Here is a 20,226-nt window from a genome sequence, read left to right on the forward strand (position 1 = left end):
CTTCTGAAAACCCCAAAGGCAGGCTCCCCGCCGTCTTCAGACCAAAGTCCACCTCTGCCCTGCTGGATGCCCTCTGGTCCAGCCCCCAGCTGTCTTACCAACCTTATGTATTTCTTATTGTAGTAAAATACAGATAATATAAAATTTACCATCTTCACCATTTTTAAGTGTACAATTCTGTGGCATTACACACATTCACGTTGCTGTGTAACCATCACCACCAACCATCTCCAGAACTTTCTCGTCTTCCCAACCTGACACTCTGTCCCCATTAAACACTGACTTCCCACCCCCATCCTTCAGCCCCTGGCCCCCCTCCATCCTACTTTCTGTCTATGAGTTTGACTGCTCTAGGGACCTCATGTAAGTGGAATCATACAGTGCGTGTCCTTTTGGGTCTGGCTTATTTCACCCAAGGATCATCCGTGTTGTAGCAGGTATCAGGATTTCCTTCCTTTTTAAGGCTGAATGACAGTCCGCGAATTTACCACATTTGTTTATCCATCCATTGATGGGCACTTGGGCCACCTCCACACTGGGTTATTGTGAATCACGCGGCCACCATCATGGTGCACACGTATCTATCTGAGGCTGGATTGTATAGTAATTCCACGCATTACCTCTGAGGAGCTGCCATACTGCTCTCCACAGCGGCCGACTCATAATTCACCCTCTAATCCTTCAGCTCCTAGTTTCCCACGCGGCTGTTTCACAGTTCAGCCTATGGGAGCAGTTTCCACCCTCGTCGACCTGTATCCTTCTCAGTCATTCCCCCCGCACTCAGCTCAGGATTCACCGCTTTGTTGACTTGTCTGCTTGTTTTTCCCTCTTGTCTGTGAGTAGCTTGGGAACAGAAATGATGCACGATCGAGCTTTCCCCACAGCCTCTTCTTCTACAGAGACAGTCATATAGCAGGGGCTCATTAACTTAAAGTCTGTTCCCCAAAATACAGGTTTTTATAGTTAGTAGTAATTCAGGCTTACTTTATTACTGAATTGCTCTAACAAAAACTTAAGAGCATCTTATTCCCCAAACATACCTTTTATTTCCTAAAGAAATCGTATGAGCAGCACAGAAATTACCAGATAAATTTCACCACAGCACTCTTTCCCATAAGTTCACTTACTGAAATCTTAAATAAATATTTTATAAACTACCTACTTGAATCTTCATTTGGTTGCCCCTGTAATCTGTTGACAAAGACCACAGACGAGACTGAAAGTCTGAGTACCACCCGCCCCTAATCCAACCCCCTGCGCTACACCACCAATGTGATCTGAGCGTAGCTGCTTCCTGACTGTCTCCACTGTCACAAGAATGGGAGTGTCACTCTCTTCTGGCTAGAACCGATTCCTCACCTTACAGACCAGCCGGACTTCACAGTCTTCTGTAACATCCCAGCGCAGATACTCAGCGAAATGAGGGCCTGGCGGGAAAAAGAGAAAAAAGTTTAAATAAAGGAAAAAAAATGTATACATATACACACACACATACAAATGCATTTTGGGCAGAAGAAAGTAGCTGTTCAGTCTGAAACCAAGATAATTTAATAAAACTAATTTTCAGGGCTCCGAAGTCCGTGTGTGCAATACTGATACTGAAATCTCTATTTCTAGCTGGATGATGCTGTCTGATCTCTCCTTCTTGGTGATGTCTAATAGCTATTGCTCTTTAGAAGGAAGAATAATGAAATATTATATTTTTTTCTCAAGGCATGTGTCTAACAACATCCAACAGCATAGTATAGAAAATCTTTAAAACAGGAGAACTAATTGAGGTAAGATGAAGAAAAAGCAGTTTGACCTAGCAATTATGTCAACACACAATATTTATATAGCATTTGAAATCAAAGATTAATTTATATATCTTTCAAAAATATCATTTTTACTTAATATAAATGCAGAAGTCATATGCTAATAATACATTCAACACAAAAATACAAAGCAGTTTTAGAAAGTATTTATTGATTTCTTCCATATAAATACATCCTACAGAGTTGTAGAATCATATTGTAGAAAAAAAATCATATTGTAGAAATGAGTAAAATAAATATTTTTGACTACTAAAAATAAAAATAACTTAAAACAATGAAAATAATGTCTTCATTTTATATTTTTAAAGCTGTATTCTAACTTTTTTTCAAAAACTATAGAAATCCCATATAAAAAATATTTTTCAAATAAACCCTTGGGTTGTAGTTCAGTTTCTAAAATTTATCCATTTTGCTTTGTATCTACTTAATATGCATTTTTATTTTTTACTTATTTATTTTTAATATGCATTTTTAAAACAATATATTTAAAAAGTATTGTTTGTAATTAAAGTTAAAACATCTAAAAGTTGAAAAGTTCACACAATTTTAAGTAAAATAACAAGCTCCTGGCTATTGGAATTGGGTCTAGTGCCCTCTCTCCATTTCTCCTAATAATCCCCCCAACTCACCCACCCCCATTCTTTATTCCTTTTTGTCACAATCACTGGAGTCCATCTGGACATGTAATGGAGGCACCCTTTCCTTATCACTGCAGGAAAATACGAACACTCAACAATAGATTCCAGGGCTTTTCAAGGTAGAAGCAAGAAGAAAATACAGATGAAATAAAGGGAAAGGTCAAAGAACAGAAAAGTATCCAAACTTCTACAGCTAAGATGTGGTCTGACTTCTCGATCATTTAAAATTGAAGTTAGAGTCGTTTGGCATTAAGTAGGATCTGCTCCAAGCAAATGCTCAAATCCTAAACCTTTGTCTTGTGCTAGTGGTGGGGAAGCCAGCCAACCACCTACCTTGTTTCCTGAGAAATTCCTTTCTTTGAAATTCAGCCTCTTCTAGGACAGCCTTGAATGCTAAATCCAATATTTAAGGGGAAAAAAATAGAAATGAAATACACTTGCTTCTCTCTGGTCGAAAGAATTTGCTTTGAATTTTCCTTTACAGACATATGAAGACCTTCCACACAGCATACCGTCTCCAATGAGAACCAGAGAAGACTGATTTTTGGCTTTTCCGTCTTGAATCTGCACGGTGTAGGTGCCTTCGTTTTTGATGGTAAACTCATCTATCACCATCTCGATAAGGCCAGTTGACTTGTCACACTTGATTCTGTGTGTCTGGGAGCACAGAAGGAAGGGGAGAATTCCACCGTGAAATTCCTCCCTCCAGTTTTCCCGCTGGCACCTAACAGTTGCATCAACTATTGTATCTTAAGGGATCGTGGTGCCCAAAAAACACACAAAAAGAAATTTCAGCCACTGAACCTCTTGGTGAACCAAAGAGCAAACGAGGGACCTCTTGGTGAACCAAAGATCAAACGAGCGACATTCGGCGATGAAGCCCTAGGTCTGCGTGGGGAGTGACCTACACACAAAGGATCCAGCAGAAACTCTGCACACTCCTCGGGAATGTGCACCTGATGTGAGATAACTCAGCACACGGGGGAAAGAGAACGGGGTGCCCTTGGCCATGTCCGATCACAAGACCACAGGCAACAACACAACCATCTCCACAGCCGCGAGGGCTTCAGTCCCGGGGACTCTGGGGACACGGGCATCACGACTGGTCGCCCCCTTACTCAACACCGCCACCAGCACCAGGGTTGAAGGTGCCCAGGCTCTGCATCCCCCATCCGGGCAGCCTCCAATGGGGACCCTTTCCCGGTGCCGCCCATCCAGAGCTCACGTCTCCCTCGGACTCTGCTCTCATCGCCTGTGATGAGCTACAGAGACTGAGGTGTGGTTGCGAATGGACCATGTCTTATTCCGCCCTTGGATATAATATCTGCAATCTAGCAGGGGTCAGGGAGGCAGAAGGAGCACATCCAAAGAATGACTCGTCTTCGATGCAGCCGTCATTCAGGGCAAGGACAGCATAGGGGCGCCGGGACCAGGTCTCCCCTCAGGAACACCACTCCCAACACCACAGGAGGGCTGCCTCCTCTGGCCTTGACCCCCACCACGCTACGCCCAGAATGAACAAAAGCATGACAACCTTTGCTGGTGACCTTTCCTGCAGGCATTCCTGCTTCCTTTCAGAGGAGCCCAGCTGGGATTTACGCAAAGGCTTCCCAGCCTGAGCAATGAGCTGTCCCAGGAAGGTGGGGCTGTGGGGTGAGATGAGCGAGTCATCGCCAATAACCTGTGGTCAGCAGCCAAGAAACAGGAGGCGCAGGAGCAAAGTCCACTCCTTCCCCTGAGAACCTGCACTCCTTCTACAACCCTTACCTCGATGAGACTATTACAACGAACTCCCATCTGCGGGTAACTAACGGAAAATGTGTAAGATCGGCCATTTTCTGACACACCATGTGTATTTATTTTCACAATGCTCTTCTTCCTCTTTCAGGTAACATTTATATTTTGGATTCCAAATGCCAGTGTCACAAGAGAGCTGAGAAGATGAATATTAGCAAAATAGCACCTTTGTTCAACATCCCTAAGCCCGTTTCCCTCAGCATCGGACATCGTTTCTAAATTCTCCTGCCTGACGTTGGAAGAGGCACCTCTGTCTTCTGACCCCTTCCGTTTAATCCAAGTGTATTTCCAAGATGCTCTGTGGCCACTCCCCTGGTCAGCCCACCCTCCTCGCCCCCCGGCCCCCCACCTTGCTAGCTCTTGCGTGTGCAGGCTGCAGGGCACACGTGTTCCGGGGCCCATTCTCTGCATTCCTCCTCCGAAGGAGAACCCAGGAATCCACTGCTATTGAAATCGCCCCTAACTACTCCAGCCTCTCCACACCCCCACCTTCTCTGAGTCGGTGCTCACTGTACTGTTTTACACGCTCTTCATTCTGTATTTTTTCTATATCACTCTCTGACTGAAGCTGTATTTCTTCAACTCTGGGATAAGCTCCAGGAGGGCAAGTTTACGTCTCATTTTTCTAGGCTACGGCGGACAATCAAAAACAATCTTCAGACTATAAGCTGCCGTCCACGGGGAAAGGAAGATGAGTGTCTGAGGTCCCAAGGGTTAACGTGATGCCTTAGGTTCTGTTTGATCAAATATGACTTTCAGGTTTTAAGTGAATAAAGCCCACCCCCGCCCACAGGCCCTGACTTCCAGGAAACATAAAAAAATCACCTGGAAATCTGAAACTCCAATATTGTTTCAAGTAAGTAAAGCATACACTGTGTACTTGGACAACACTGCTTAGATTTTTTTCTCGATGGGAACTTGGTGTATATAAAGTGAGAGAGAGAGCAATGAACGAGAAGGCATGAGTTCAGATTACATTTTGAGAGAGAGGTCATTTCAGGAGGCGGTACCGATTACAGGAGGCCTCCTGATTAGGGGAGGAGGACACCGTTCCCTCCCCGGAGGCTCCGGTAGTTCTTGGGGGCTGCACAAAGAACAGCAGTCTGAGGACTGCAACAGGTGCACCTTGCCGGGGTCCTTGAGTTTCTTTGCAGTTTTGAGTATTTGCTTTTGAATACGGGGGGCAAATTTCAAGTTGATCAGACAACGGTGCTGCTCTGAGTCTGTAAGACGTTCGCCCCATCAAACATCTGTGAGTAGAGGCCTCTAGGAACCTGCTCTAATTAGGTCTGCGAAGGGAGAAAGAACCACGCTCACCAGCCGGATTCTTAACAATCCAGAGCCTTCTCCATCTTCTCAGCTTCTGCACCGCAGGCTCTGGGCAGGTTTGAGAAAAGAATCAGGCTTCTAGCGATTGCCATTATGCAGCGAGATGATGGTCAATGATTTTACGGGGGCCATAAATACAGGCTATTATGTGACTTTCACAAAATAGCATCAATCTCCACATGGAAAAGTCACCTGTGGATTGCTAATTAAGGAATGAAATAGTACAGCCGTATTCCAAAAGATGAGCCAGGTAGCAAAGACATCCGTTTTTAAAGCAAGCTCTCCACAGCAGGTAGGAAATGTTCATCAAAAGATGTTCTACAAATAAAGGGCAATTACACTAAATTCCATTGCATTCCGTAGCATGATCTCTGCTCGAAGATAATGTCTCCAATTACCTTGATCATGCGATGCTCTTTCATACACAGTATCCATACTGTGGGCTTTTTTGCAGCCAGCAGGAAACCACATGCTTTCTACTTACTAGCCAACTCCCCAATTTGTACAGTTTTTCAAGGGTGTCATTATTCTCATGGGGAAGATGGACTGGATAAGAAAACTCACGTAATCTTTGTCCATAAACAATTTCTTCCTGAGAGACGTTCGTCTAACCAAGCATTATTAAAAACCCATCAGACACAGAGGCCAGACTAGGGATGAGGAGCCCAGCTCAGAGGGAGAGTAAGTGGGCCGCGCACCTGGCATGAGCAATCCCTACATCTCAACCATCCCGTTAATATCCGTGCAGCAGACACACCGCTGAGGCACTTAGGACTCAGTAGGATAGCTAAATAGACACGATGCATTGGGTATCAAGGGAAAAGAGAGCAGAGGGGGTAAAGATGGTGGGATGTGAGAGACCCCAAGGGCACCGCTGAACAACAAAGAAAGGCTCCATCAAACAGGTCGTCTTTCAACTGGGTTCCCAGTTGCGCTGTAATAATTAGACAAGAGGACATATATGGAAACACAATGTTCCACAGGCAAAAAGGGAATCCTTGTAATATCTGTAAGCTTCATTCTATACAATTAAAAGTAGAAGAAGGGCAAAGTATTTGTATCATAGCATCCTACACATTTTTCTCTGCCCAGATTTGCCGGGCCAAGGGGGCAGCCTAAAAGCTCAGGGAAGGTGCAGAAACTAATTTCCCAGCCGACACCTTCCATGGGGAGCTCTCAGTGGGAGGGGGGCCTAGGGAGGCATTGCTCACATCAGGGCAAAAATATACCCCTTCAAAACTGTCATCAAGAGTGACTAAACTGATCCATTGAGGATAACCGCCACCCCACGTAACCTGAACCTTTTCACAACACCAAGTCTCTAAAACGTAGTTTGTCATTTTTTAATTCCAACAGGCTTGGATTTAAAGGCCTCCTGATCTCTCATCTACCCGAGACCAAATCTCTGAACACTGCAAGAAACAACCATCTCTCATTCATGTAGTCAGCCTTCTACACCCCAACTTCTACAGCTCGAAAAGGGATGAAAACAGACCCAGAATATTGACTTTCAGGAACTGACCTTCCCAAGTAATACCTGGCCATCTCCAAAGCCAGAAGCCACACACACATGAACTCACCTCGCTGTCAGTGACTTCTCCGTCATTAACGATAAAGCGGTAGCTGGCGTCTGGTGATAAGTGCTCAGCCTGCAGCCAGAAGCGGACCTGGCCCTTATCGGAAATCCCATAAGCTAATTCTGATTTCAGAGGAATTGCTACAGGCAGAAAAGATATCACAAGTCAATAATGCATGAATCCTTGTGAGAAAGAATAGCTATATACTGTCGGAAAATATCAATCCTCATTATTAACTTTTTGGAGAATGTGAAACCCCGGAGTATTGAACTGGATTATGAAAACCAAAACAAAGAAATAAGACTCTAGTTAGCCTGGCGCTGCATTCAAAGCCTCCCTGCCCCGTGAAGCCTTGCACGTGCATGGTCTGCTTTCCTGATGGGCCCGGTGACCACAGATGGATGTATTCTTTCTGAATTCCATGTAATCCAATAACTGAAGATCCCAGTTGATACAATTCTCACTTGGATTCAACAGCCACACTCAACCCGAAATCCAAAACACTGCATGCAATGAAAATTGCTATGCGTTACAATATTAGCTAATACTTGTTTTGAGCAAATTGTTGACAAGTGTGTAAGCTGGAGCACGAAACGAGGCCATCCTCTCCCCAGAGCGTCCCTTCCAGAGCTGCACGCGGTAACGAACATGCCTTCCCAGAGCGCAATCCTGCTCTGAGCTCCAGGCTCACTTACTGGGATTTTTTATCTCATTGCTCAGCGCCACCAAACGTTTCAGCTCTAAAATGAAGAAAAATATAATCACTGGTTTTGACCTGTACGTTCAGAAGCTGGCTTAAAAGCAAAGCAGAGATTTGACATCACATCACCAAGTTTAATTTGAGGCTGTGAAAGAAATTAGAACTGGGAGTTCAAAGGAGACGTGGGGTAACTGTAACTTTGAATACTTCCTCCAGTGAATTACCGACTGCAACTAAGATCCTCACCATTTAAAGAACCCACTTACTAAAGGGACCCGTTAGGACGGGTTAGGGCAGAGGTCCCTGGGAGTGGGGGGCACTGGAGGGGCAGGTGTATTCCTCGAAGAGAGGAAGACCTACAGAGGGGGTATGTAAAGGGACCCATTTCCAGATCCTCTAATTCCGTATGAACTCTTTCCTGAAATTGGTCTGGCTGGCTGAGAACGTGGCTGGTCTGTGATTTTCCTTCTGCGTTAAAAGTGTCCTGCTTCAGCACCTCTCTCACCCACCCAGAATTTCACTGTGGTCTATTATCATGAATTTAAATAATAAATAATAATGATACGTTAAAAAACAAAAATGCGTTGCTCCTAGGAGTCCCAAGAGTAAGTTAAGAAAAATTGAAGGTTCTAAACCATTTCTTTCCTTTTCCCTCCTTCCCTCCCCCCTTCCTTCCTTCCCTCCTTCTCTCCTTCCTTCCCCCCTCCCTCCCTCCTTCCCGCCTCCTTCCTTCTTTCCTTTCTTCTTTCCTTCCTTTCTTCTTAAAATTAGAATTTAGAAATGAGACCATGGTCACAAAGGTCCGTATGCACCTGTTTGTTTGAAATGAACAATGAAGCAGACTTTCTGTGACCAGAAGTAACTCCACCTAGACGGCTGATTTGAGGGTGAGGGCTGACACCCCCATTAGGTCTCACAGTGGGAACTTCCATACATCAAATGAGCTAAAGCTGCAGCACCAAGGTTTTGCCTGAAATGTACTTGAGGTCCATATACAGCATAAAATGTGCTGGAAATGTTCATCCTTTGCAACGATTTAAAATTAAGGTGAAAACGTCATCTGCAAACTTTCAAATGGAGCAGAGGAGTACATCACTTGTCAGAATTCTTTTAAGGATGTTTTGCTAGTAAAAAGCTGTGTGAAGGCCACTGAGTGAGGGTCAGAAAGGGCAGCTTAAAAGGCAGGTGAGCAGATTCCGGTCCCCTCCCGCCCCGTCTGTGAGCAGTGAGCTTGCCAGGGAACCCAGGAAGCAGAGATGGTGCAGCCCCTCTGCTGTTCTCCTGCTGGTCCCGTTAAATGCACATGGGCTCACCCCAATGCCCCCAATATCTGCATGGGACCTGCGGACACCTGCAGCCATCAGACCCTGTCCCCTCCCCACCCGTCCTAGGCGAACCCCCTTGTATCCCTCTCCTGGGACCACACCCTTCACTGCAGCCAAACAAGATGCCAGCTGATAAGGAAAGGATTAGACTATCAAGCTTCAGGCATTTTAACTGAGGGCTCTCAGAGACTCAGAAGCTTTTAAAGGCCCAACATGGAGTTTTGAGGGTTCTGTCCAGTGCTACACAGTTCCCTCCACATCACTGACGAATCATCGTACAAACTTGTAAAACTGTCTCTGACCAGCACGGGGTGGTAGATAAGGGTTGGACACAAACATCAACCCAGGCAGTGGAAGAATCTCCTCCCGAGGCCAGTTCATTGTCTGGGGGACTCAGACCCGGGGACCTGCCTAAGAGAAACGGCTGCTTTTCCCCGGGTCATAGTAAACCGACTTCCTTCACTTCTTTCTGCTGTTTTCTGTTTATAAGAGAGTGAGTGATTTTAACTATGGAAATTAAATATTATTTCACACACATAAAAAAAATATACATATAAATGTGTGTGTATATATATATACATGTTATGTGTTTTCTTTTATCATCCGATTATTCGATTATTCAATGTTGGGAGAAAAGGGAGGATTCTTTCATCTGTGCGCCTCTCATTAATTTTACGGACTTATTTGCTAACCTGCTACTTGCCAAACTAATGAAACGTAACTAAAACTCATCTATAAAAGTACAAGTGGAAGGCTATAAAAGCAATATATACAGCAAGAAATAAAATACTCCCGGACCAGTGATTTATTTAGTGGCTAGAGTACAAACTCAAGAGTTTGTGTAATTTCCAAAGTAATTTTTGGCTTTAAAAAGGATTCCCCACCCCCAGCCTCCTGCAAACACACACCCCTTTTCTAAGCAAATCAGTCTTTTCTCTGTTAGGGTCAATCTTTGAAAGTGTTATAAAACCCCAAAAGGCAAGCCTATGTCCTACAGGTGTTACCTTCCTCATCCAAGACAAAGCTGGAGGACACACCATCCGTGTCACTGACGGACACAGAGTAAGTCCCTAAGTCCACTTTATCCAGATTCTTAAAGTACAGCTTCGAGCTGAAAGGGAAGAAAAGCCAGTATGTTAATTACTGTGTTTGTAGGCGTTCCTAAGAGGTGGTGATTGCCAGCTCCAGAGTGGAACTTACTGGTCCCCCACGGTCTCGATCTTGAACCTCTCGTCACCCGCAATGTCCTCGTAGGATTTGCACCACGTGAAGCGAGAGGTGTCCGCCATCTCCTGGCAGTCAAAGCTCAGGTAGATGTCGCCTTTTTCATCCACGCCCACGCTGATCTCCTTGGTGCCTGCGGAGCGAGAACGCCAGGGAGCATCTTAGGAACACAGTGTCCTTCCGAGTCTTTTTTTTGGAGAAGGGATGGCCCAGGCGGAGAGCTTGTTGTATATCAAATTATCGGTTTTTGCCTATGGTCTACCCAGGACATGGGGCAGATGTGAAAGAGCAAGCCCTCTGGGCAGCTGATGGAAAGCAGAGAAGTTCGGGTTTGGGTTTTAAGTCATCACGTGTCTGTCCACTTCCTTTTCTGCATCCAGCACCACTGGAGAAAACCCTCTGGGCTGCCGACCCCGGCCATAACGATCCTTTTCCCCTTTGGGATCTGACCCCTCGCCACTCCTGGGGGCCCGGGCAGCGTGGTTAGGGCACTTGTTTCCCACACACCCGGGCTCTACTTTCTCCACTTTTTCCTTTGGGGGATTGTTTGTTTGTTTGTTTGTTTGTTCCTTTTTGACCAAGTGGACACCTGGCCCAACACAGGCCAGTCAGCATCTGCCCCTTAGGAATCAGAACTGGAGGAGACACGCTGGCCTGAGCCAGGTGCACACAGACGCGCCCCTTGCCAGGAGGGCAGAGGAGCCCAGAGCCGGGCGGCAGGATATCCATGGAGCCAATCTCCAGGGAGGGGAGAAATCCAGGGAAAACATGGTTTCCAGAGATCCTCCCCCCCGCGTATCCCGTGAGCTCACCCACCTCCCCTCAGAAGCACTTCCCCACCAAGGTCCCCTCATCTGGGCTCTTACTACTTTTAACCAAGAAAATTGCCAACGGCTTTATAATTTCTGATCAAAACTCAGCAGTAACATAAAAGACCATCGTCATCCCTGCATGTTCTACTGCTGAAATGAAGACCCCGCCACCCTTGCAGAATGACCTCATGTGCCCCTTGCTGCCCAGGATGCTGGGGGGGCGTGCAGTGGGTCTTTGAAGACATGCTGTACTGCGTCTGTCAATCCAACTCCTTCTGTAAATGTGACGGGTACCGTCCATGCATCTGCCGTCCATTCACACACACACGCATCCCTCCTTCCAGATCACCCTGCTGTGAGGTTTGCCCTGTTAACAGTCGAGCAGGTGAGGCTCACCTGGCCTGGCCTCCACAAGTACCATCTCCGACGTGTCTGAGGGCTTCCCCACCCCACTCTCATTTACTGCCCGGACACGGAAGATGTAGGTTTTTCCTTGGTGCAGGTTGCAGACCTTGAAAGAAGAAGGAAACATCACATGTGAACAGATAGATGAAAATGACTTCATTCTTCATCACATTTTATTACAGATGTGTTTTCTTTTTACAAATAGCCTATTCTTCCAGTCGGAATAGCAGTGCAGAGGAAGTCAGGAGTGCAGAAGGGAAAAGGAGACGGGCAGGCTCATGACCTCACTTTGCGAGAATAAACAGGGTTGCTACTGTTCTGATATATCCTCTTCTTTGTTCTCTGCATATTTTAAAGCAGAATTAAAATCATATCATCTAGTTTATAATCTGGTGTTGATATTTAATGTAATTCTACGGGACTAAATATCATTTCACACGTGATTTTTTACTTTGTGCAAAATATCCCATCATTGGGGCAATATCAAAATTAAACCCATCTCTTATACATCTACAGATGATGTATATTGTAATCTGCATTGATAACCAAAAATAAAATGTATATTAGCTAATTTCTAACGAATTCATTTAGCTGGATTCTGAGCAGTTTTTGTTCGTTCAGAAGACACTGATCTTGTTTCATGTTGCCCAACTGCTTTCCAGAGGCTGCTGCCCATTTACCTGTCACTCGGGTGCGGCCTTTCTTTAAGGTAGTACATTGCCTCTCTGTCTAAACCACATCCCAGAGCCCACAGCCCAAAGAAGAAAGCCTCTGACGAGGGCAGCTGGGTCCCCGGGTCTAAGCCACTGTCACCACTAACCTGACCCCAGTGACTGGTGAATTGCAGGTGCTAAAAACAGAAATATTTGGAGAAAGAGGGGACAGAGAAATTACACGTCATAATTCTGTCAAATGTGTTTACACTGTGTGTACGTGTGTGTGTGTTTATCAGATAGACGTCCATCAGCGATCACGTGAATTGAGTGAAGTAAACATGGGCTTGGTGTGCAAAGACATAATTCTAGTCATCATTGTGGAAGGCACATCAACACAGCCCACGACCGTGAAGTGTCAGCACCACTGGGGGTTGTCAGACGGCAGGAAGGAGAGGAAACCCATCCAGATGGTCCCCACACGCAGTCACTCCCCAGGTCCACGGAGGGGCGGGCACCTCCTTGAACCCCGCTGGCTGGCAGCAGGGGTACCAGGTCATGTGCACAGTTCCCTGGGGGCTTCGAGCTAGACCCCCGACAGGGATGAAACGTGTTCCCCAGACGACAGAGCCTGGGAAGGAGTACTGTCACCTTTAGGTAGCGATGTGCCGTGGGGGCCTCGTTGAAGGTGATCCACTCTCTGGAATCCTCTTCCTTATAGTCGACGAAATACCCAGAGACGGGGCTGCTGCCCGAATACACGGGGGCCTTCCAGAGCAGCACCAGGGACGTGTCCCGGACCTCACAGAACATCAGGTCGTAGGCAGGACCTGAAAGGTCAGGTGACCCTGTGGACTAATTCACGAGCCCACACGCTCGCCCGGGACCAGCAGGCACGTCTCACGGAGAGAAAGGCATGCAGGAGAGGATCCTGAGGCACCCACCCACCTGCTGGGCTGGAAACCTGGGCATCACAGGACTCACCCAGGGAGTCTGACCACCCGGGGAACCAACCACTCACCAGCTCCACCACCCCAGTACCCAAGGCCCGCCTGTGACAGTAACCCTGGGGGTGCCGCTGACCAAGCCCAGGTCCAGGGGAGCCTTGAGCAGGAAAGGCAGGAGGGGTCCCACCCTAACCAATCACTCTAAGCCCCCAAAAGTCTCTGGGAACTTCTACAGCTTCTCCTTCCACTGACTCTTCCAAGGGGAAAAAATTAATTTCATTAAAACAAGTATCCCCCGCCCCCCCCAAAAAAAAAGAAAAGAAAAAGCCATATAATCTGGCCACAGAATTGAACAATTGTCTCAATTTTTTGAGCTTTTCAGCTTCAACTTCAGGTTCGTTGTTCTGCCTCACTTTGTTTTGTTCAAACCATGAGCATATTATCCATGGCATTAGGGGTCCTGATGGACTGGATACAGAGAAATCGATGCCCAGACCCTGCAGATTTGTGAAAACAGTTTTAAAACGTGGAGCGCTGAGTAGATGCAGATATTTTGTCAATGTTCACTTTAGAACCAGAGGCCCCACATGGGGGCCTACGTGGTCCCACGTAGTCCCACGTGGTCCCATGTGGTCTGGGAGGAGGAGACCTGAGTGAATACACAGTCAGTAAGGTCCTGCTATCCCCACTCTGGCCCAGCTGGAGCCTCTCCTGCTGGGAGCTGGCCTCTGTCCGCCCCTTTGGGAGAAGTTCACCTGGAACAGGTCTGCCCTGGACCAGCCTCTGGCCACAGCATCCTCGACTTGGGGAGCAGCCGGGGGTGGGTGGCCCCCCTGCCTCACACTTCAGTGCTAATGACTCCGTGCCTGTCACTGCCCTACCTGTGTGTCCATGGCCCAGACCACGGGGCGGGGCCACCTAAGGCACAGATCTGCCCTGGGCCTGGCACGTGGTAGTGGTGCCAGGATCTGTGCAGAGTGACTGAAGCCTGCTGGCTGCAGAGGCTGGTAAGGCCTGGGCTGACGCCACGGAAGGCCCCCTCTCCAGCCAGCCCCGCGTGTGCACGCAAGGTACCCAGGGGTGAGTCCTGGAGAGACCGTCTTACCCGGTTCCGGTGCCGTCCAGGCCTCGCACTTGAAGAGCTCACTGGGGTCCGACGGCGGCCCGATCCCCACGAGGTTGGTGGCGGTAATTCTGAATTCGTACAGTGAGCCCTCTGCCAAGCCCTCCACCTATTCAGAGGATGTTTAAATTATAGATGAACCCACAGACATAGAAAACAAGCTTATGGTTACCAAAGGGGAAAGGGGGGGAGGGATAAATTAGGAGGTTGGGATTAACAGGTACACGCTCCTGTATATGAAATAGATAAACAACAAGGACCTACTGTACAGCACAGGGAACTACACTCAGTATTTTGTAATAACCTATAAGGGAAAAGAATCTGAAGAAGAATATATATATACACATATATGTATGTATAACTGAATCACTGTTGTACACCTGAAACTAACACAACATTGTAAATCAGCCATACTTCAATTTTTTAAAATTAATTAATTAATTAATAGGTGAAACAAAAGCTGCGTTACGACCCACGAGCCATCGCGGGGAAAGGGAGTATTTCGGGTTGATTTATAGATGGAATGCGAGGGTGAGGGACCTTGTCAGTAAGTCAAGTACGCGTCTGTGGAAGGTTATTGACCAATCTGCATGTCGCAGTCACCACCTTCACCCCGACACGGTTTGCCTCATTCACTCCATAAACCCTCTCCCCGGGATGATGTGACGACCCAGGCAGGGAAACAGGCTCAGAGACAAAAGCCACAAGGAGCCAGTGGAAGAACGGTGGGCGGGACCTGACCTCGGGCCCAGGGTCTCCACCCTCCACCCACGGGCGACACCACACCTGGGGTGTCAAGGGCCCGGGATGGGAAGCGGCCTCGCCGGGGGCGGGCGGGGGGAGTGACCTGTCTCCTCCCCGCACATTGACTGGAGGTCCCTGAGGGTCCACTCTGCCTGGTCTGTGCCACAAAAGATGGAGGGAAGGCCCTGGACCAGACCATCAGCCCTGCCTGGCAGCCCGGCCACTGGATCAAACACAGCATCTGGATGACATTGTCTCTGAACCCAACAGCTCCCAAAGCAAGCACGTGTCACGTGGAGCCGCTTTATCCCCTGGAAGGCAGGTCTGGCCTCGTGGAATGCCGGCATTCAGAAAGTACGTGGGCATTTCCTCCGGAGTTTGGGACCTGACAGCCAATAGTAAGGTGTCCGGGGACAAGCGTGGACGAAACACCAGGATCTGTGCACTGAGCTTGAATTCTGGCAATACGCATCATACACAATAAAACGCATGATAAATACGTATTGCATAAATATAGGTATTAGCACAGAATCTTGTACAAGACAGGGATTAGAGCTCTTCTCCGCCTCCCGCAAAAACCCCTCGCTTTACCGCGTGACTCCTGTGAATGAATAGGCGGGTGTGCTGCCCTGTTAACTGCGTGAGCTACCGTCACCGACCCGGGTGCTCCATTAAACACCTTCTCACTCATCCCTCTCACGAGAAGCCCTGTGTGGTGGCTCGCGGGGAGGAGCGGGGGCTCAGGGAGGTGAGAGCCGTTGCCCGAGGGCTGCCGAGGGTTTGCCTGGCGGCTTGATTCTGCTCTTTCTTCCTCCAAATCCATGCTGCCCCTGCTCCCTGCACCCGGACGTCACTTGTAGCTGGGCAAGAGGCTCACTGGGAGGCTTGAGCACACGCTTTCCTCGGGAAACGGGGACAAACGAGCAGAGGAGCCTCGATCGTCACCGGCTCCTGCGCATCCTGCCCCGAGGCTGAGAGCTCCAGCCACCGGGATGGAGGCCGGATGCCGCTCACAGCAACACCTGCACCTGCAGACCACCCACCTGCAGGCACGCCTCCTCTGCTTCGCTTCTCAAAAGAAAACGCTCCGTGACCCTAAGTTCTCATGGTGAATTGTTTCATTCATGTTTGTTTCTGTGTCAAATTGCCTCATGTCACTGAACTCTGAGACACAGAATAGGGACCCTGCCTCACATGAGAAATTGCCTGGAAGAGCAAACGAGTCCACGAGCACCCACCGTCAGGATCCTCTCTTGGACAGGCGAGACGTTGACCTCATGCCAGTTTTGGTGGTGAGCCTCTCTCTTGTCTACGTAGTAACCGAGGATGGGTGAGTCACCTCTGAACTTAGGCATCTTCCAGCCCAGGGTCATGGAGTGGCCGTCACAGTTCAGAAGGTTGATCCCGTAAGGATGGGACGGGACGGCTGCAGGAAACACAGCGGGAAAGTCACCCGGATCTTAGTGCAATAATCATTAACCTACCGCGGCCGGCTCCAGCATCTCAGAGGGACAGGCAGCAACGGGAGATGGCCCTGGGTGCCTGTACCCTCTGTCCTGCCCAGGTCTCCCTGCTCACCATCTTCGCTTGTCTTTGTCTCTTCTTTTAAAGAGAGTAAGTTTTTAAAAAGCTTCTTTCATATATATTTATCACAGTTTCTAAATACATCTTCCAATACATACATCCATACATCCATCCTCCAATATTTCAATAATACAAGGGCCAAGAAGGACACCTGAGACAACAGACTCTCCCCCTCCTCTAAGGAAAACCTTGAGAGAGCAGTTTTCTCATCACGCCCATGAAGAATGACAACCTCACCTTCCACAACCAGTGGTGACCGACAGACTTAGGCCAGTGAGTCTTAACTTCCTCCATAGTTATAGAAACTTCAGGTTAATTCAAATGAGTATGAATTCAAGTTTCCCTTTTGAACACCCTGTTCGGAAATGGACCATCTTTTCCTAACAGCTTGAAGAGGATGTGTCTCTCTGCTTCCCCCCTCCCCGACTCTGAGCAACCTATATCCAGTCATCCTCTGTTACCCGAGATACAGGTACCCGGGAATGAGCTGGTCTTATTGCAGAATTAAAACGTAAATGATTGGCTTTCATTTACTAGGAATGACTTGAAGAGGCTAGCGGTAATGTTTGAAAGTCCCTCCTGGGAAAAACTGATAGATTATAATGAGCTTAAAATAAGAGTTAGTGTTTTACTATATTGCCCACCTAAGTATCATCAGATTTGACATTCCTTGGAAATTCCAGTAACGTTATTTTATCTATTGTTAGACGAGAAATCATAATTTCTGAAGATATTTTTAGATTTAGTTGAAGACAAAAATAAAGACCAAAACATTTATCTCAGAAGTGAAAAGACAATACTATGATTCAAAATGTGTCTAAGAGGCGATCGTGGTTCTAAATCTTCCTGAATACTTTTAAGTCATGGGGTCCATTTTATATGAAACAACCAGAGCAACATTATACAACACAGAGCTGCACAGATCAAGTTTCCTAGGGCCCATCACTGCCAGTTCAGCCCCGAAGTGTTCTGTGTGGTCAGAATAATAATTTTTAAAGATCACTATTTATGAACAAAGCCACAGAGTTACATAAACATTTGAAATTCTCTGGAATGACGTTAAAGTTCCTTGAACTAAGAATAGCTGAAAAAGCCATCGACGTTCTGTTTTAGCACCTATTTTGAAAAGAGACGGTCACACCCTACAGCATACATTTTAATGGGGGCACGTGCGCTTGGAAACCAGTGTGACCTCTGATAATATTTTCTATTTTCAATTTGCATTTTACTAGCATATTATCCTTTCTCCCTCTCACACTGGCATTTCCAAGACAAGTAGCCAATTGATGAGAGGTTTCCACAGAACTGCATGTTCTCTGTTCAACAATTTACATCCACTTTTCCCCTCTGGTAATACTCCAAACAGCATCATAAAGGTTTATTCATGCAGAAATTAAAACGTAGTGGAGAACCGAAAGCTGGCACAGAGTCACCCATGAATTACTTACTGAGGGTGGCCTGGACTTCTATGACGTCGGACTCCTGAGAATTCTCACTGGTCCCAACAGCATTAACGGCTTTAACTCGGAAGATGTACTGCTCGCCGGTGGTTAGGCCGTGCACCACGAACCTGACAAAAACACGAATCGGGGGCGTGACTACAAGGTTCAACCCTTTTTCTTCCTACAATAGACACAGAAAGCATTTTGAACACGCCATGAACATTTGTCACTGGGACTGAAAGGAAGTTTACTTTTTCGAGTGCCTCATGGATGCATATTAATTCCAATCAACATGCCACATCCAAAAGTAAGCCAGCAACACCCAACGACACTGGGGCTGAAGGGAGCTGGACTCGAGGGGGCGGCAGGGGCACCAGCTGGGTGCTGGGGCGCGGGAAGCAAAGCCCTGCAAATCCTGAGTGACCTCACTCAGTGCCAAGGCTCCCTCTTCATTTCCAAGTCTTCTGGATTTTGTCTGCATCAAAGTTCTATTCTAAAGTAGGATTCCTCTCCTTTCCTAAAAGAACCCGCGTCTGTAAAACTTAGGGAGAAGGAGTTACACCACACTGGCTAAGATTTGGCTTGGAGACCGGCTTGGACACCTAACAGATTTTATGTCCTCAGTCGAGTCACCTAACCCTGGAAAGACTTTGTTTTCCCATCTGTAAAAGAGGATCATAGTACCTACTTCTCAGCACAGCCACCTTGCACATGGTAAGTGCTCAGTAAACGTGAGCAATAGTTATTTATCTTTGAGTCTGCAAACATGTATCAGGCATTCACGAAAAGCCTGCCCTAGAATATTTGAGGTGTTTTGTTCTGAGAGCTCTTCCTGCACTTGCTGGCGTGGAGTGTGCATAACATCTAACTTTAGCGTCAGTTGTGTCTCTTCTTTTCCAGCCACAGCTTTTTCCAATTTATTGGTTTTTAAAAGAGTGAAGAGGGAAGGGTGTCAGAGCCTTAATGGATAACCCATCCGCAGTGGAGGATCTGACAGCTATTTTCCTAAGCGCGTCCTGGGGGAACCCTAACACACCCAGGCCTTCCCTGCAGGCTCAGCATGAGACGGGAGCAAGTCAGTGTCGGCAGGAAAGATGCTCGGTCCCATTGCAGGCAGAGCCGCCGTCGCCCCTGCACAGGAGCCAGGTGCCTCTCTCCACCCCCTTCCCGGCTTTGTGCAATTGGTGGCTGGAGGGAAGACCTGTCAGCTTTGTGAACAAAGCAATTTTAAAAGTTCAAAACGTCAATACAGAGAAATAAAACACCCTTCCCGCCCCGGTCGCTACTTTAACTCTCCTGTTCAGGGTTAAGTCTTAAACGCTGAGTATGTCAGAGGAGATGCCCTGGGGCTTTTCTTCATCAACAGACAAATCACTTCAGCCACGCGTGAGAACTAGCTCCCCAGCTGCCAGCTCTGCAGCCCCCATGTGTGGGGGAGGAACCGGGCCCGTGGTGTGGACGTCACAGGTGTTGCTGCCGTGGCACCTGCACCCGAAGGCCCCGCGGGTCCCGGGGGGTGTGCTTCTCACGTTTTCTCGGGGGCGAGGATGTCGGCCCCAGGAGGGTGGGGGGGGGGGGACCCGGGCAGGCAGCACCTGTTGTAGCCGATGGGCTTGTGGTTGCAGGGCTCCCAGACGGTGGACCCGGCCACGCAGCAGTCCACGTAGTAGCCGAGCAGGTCCTCCTTGTGCTTCGGCGGGTCCCACTGCACCACCACTGACGTCCTTGTGTTCCGGGACGCGACGACGCGGCCGGGGGCTGAGGGGACCACTGTGCAGGGGGGACATGGACACAGGCTCAGCGGCACGGGAGTCTGGGGGCACGCCAGAGACCCACAGGCCCTCTCGTCCGCAGAGTTCGGGGCTTTAGATGAGATTTGGACAAGGAAGACGGTGCAGGGCAAGGGGGCACCCAGGAGGTTCCGGGCAGTGTCTGTCTCCAAGTCTCTCCCTTCCGCAGAAAGAGAGTCCCATCACGGAATCTCCTGCCCCTCCGCCCCTCCAGACCCATCCACAAAGCTCCCCCAGTGACGCGCACGCTTTGCTACCTGGGAAGTAACTATGTGGGGATATAAAATTAGCCATTTAAAAAAGATAGGACACAATTCTATCA

The 20,226-nt window shown here is 47.9% G+C and overlaps 1 protein-coding gene across 1 annotated transcript in view; it reads right to left on the bottom strand.

The window, feature by feature from the left end:
* The window catches only part of MYOM2 (myomesin 2), a 74,647-nt gene that overhangs the window by 18,164 nt on the left and 36,257 nt on the right, over positions 1-20,226 (bottom strand). The window contains exons 15-27 of the mRNA XM_068531989.1: positions 19,710-19,884; positions 18,121-18,242; positions 16,327-16,514; positions 14,327-14,453; positions 12,926-13,104; positions 11,613-11,727; positions 10,381-10,537; positions 10,185-10,291; positions 7,851-7,895; positions 7,159-7,295; positions 2,965-3,109; positions 2,786-2,845; positions 1,360-1,427 (exon numbers count right to left, since the gene is read on the bottom strand). Of these exons, the coding sequence (XP_068388090.1) occupies positions 1,360-1,427; positions 2,786-2,845; positions 2,965-3,109; positions 7,159-7,295; positions 7,851-7,895; positions 10,185-10,291; positions 10,381-10,537; positions 11,613-11,727; positions 12,926-13,104; positions 14,327-14,453; positions 16,327-16,514; positions 18,121-18,242; positions 19,710-19,884 (1,625 nt within the window). The remainder of the gene's footprint in view (positions 1-1,359; positions 1,428-2,785; positions 2,846-2,964; positions 3,110-7,158; positions 7,296-7,850; positions 7,896-10,184; positions 10,292-10,380; positions 10,538-11,612; positions 11,728-12,925; positions 13,105-14,326; positions 14,454-16,326; positions 16,515-18,120; positions 18,243-19,709; positions 19,885-20,226) is intronic.

Source organism: Eschrichtius robustus, chromosome 21 (assembly GCF_028021215.1).
Source record: "Eschrichtius robustus isolate mEscRob2 chromosome 21, mEscRob2.pri, whole genome shotgun sequence".
Lineage (NCBI taxonomy): Eukaryota > Metazoa > Chordata > Mammalia > Artiodactyla > Eschrichtiidae > Eschrichtius > Eschrichtius robustus.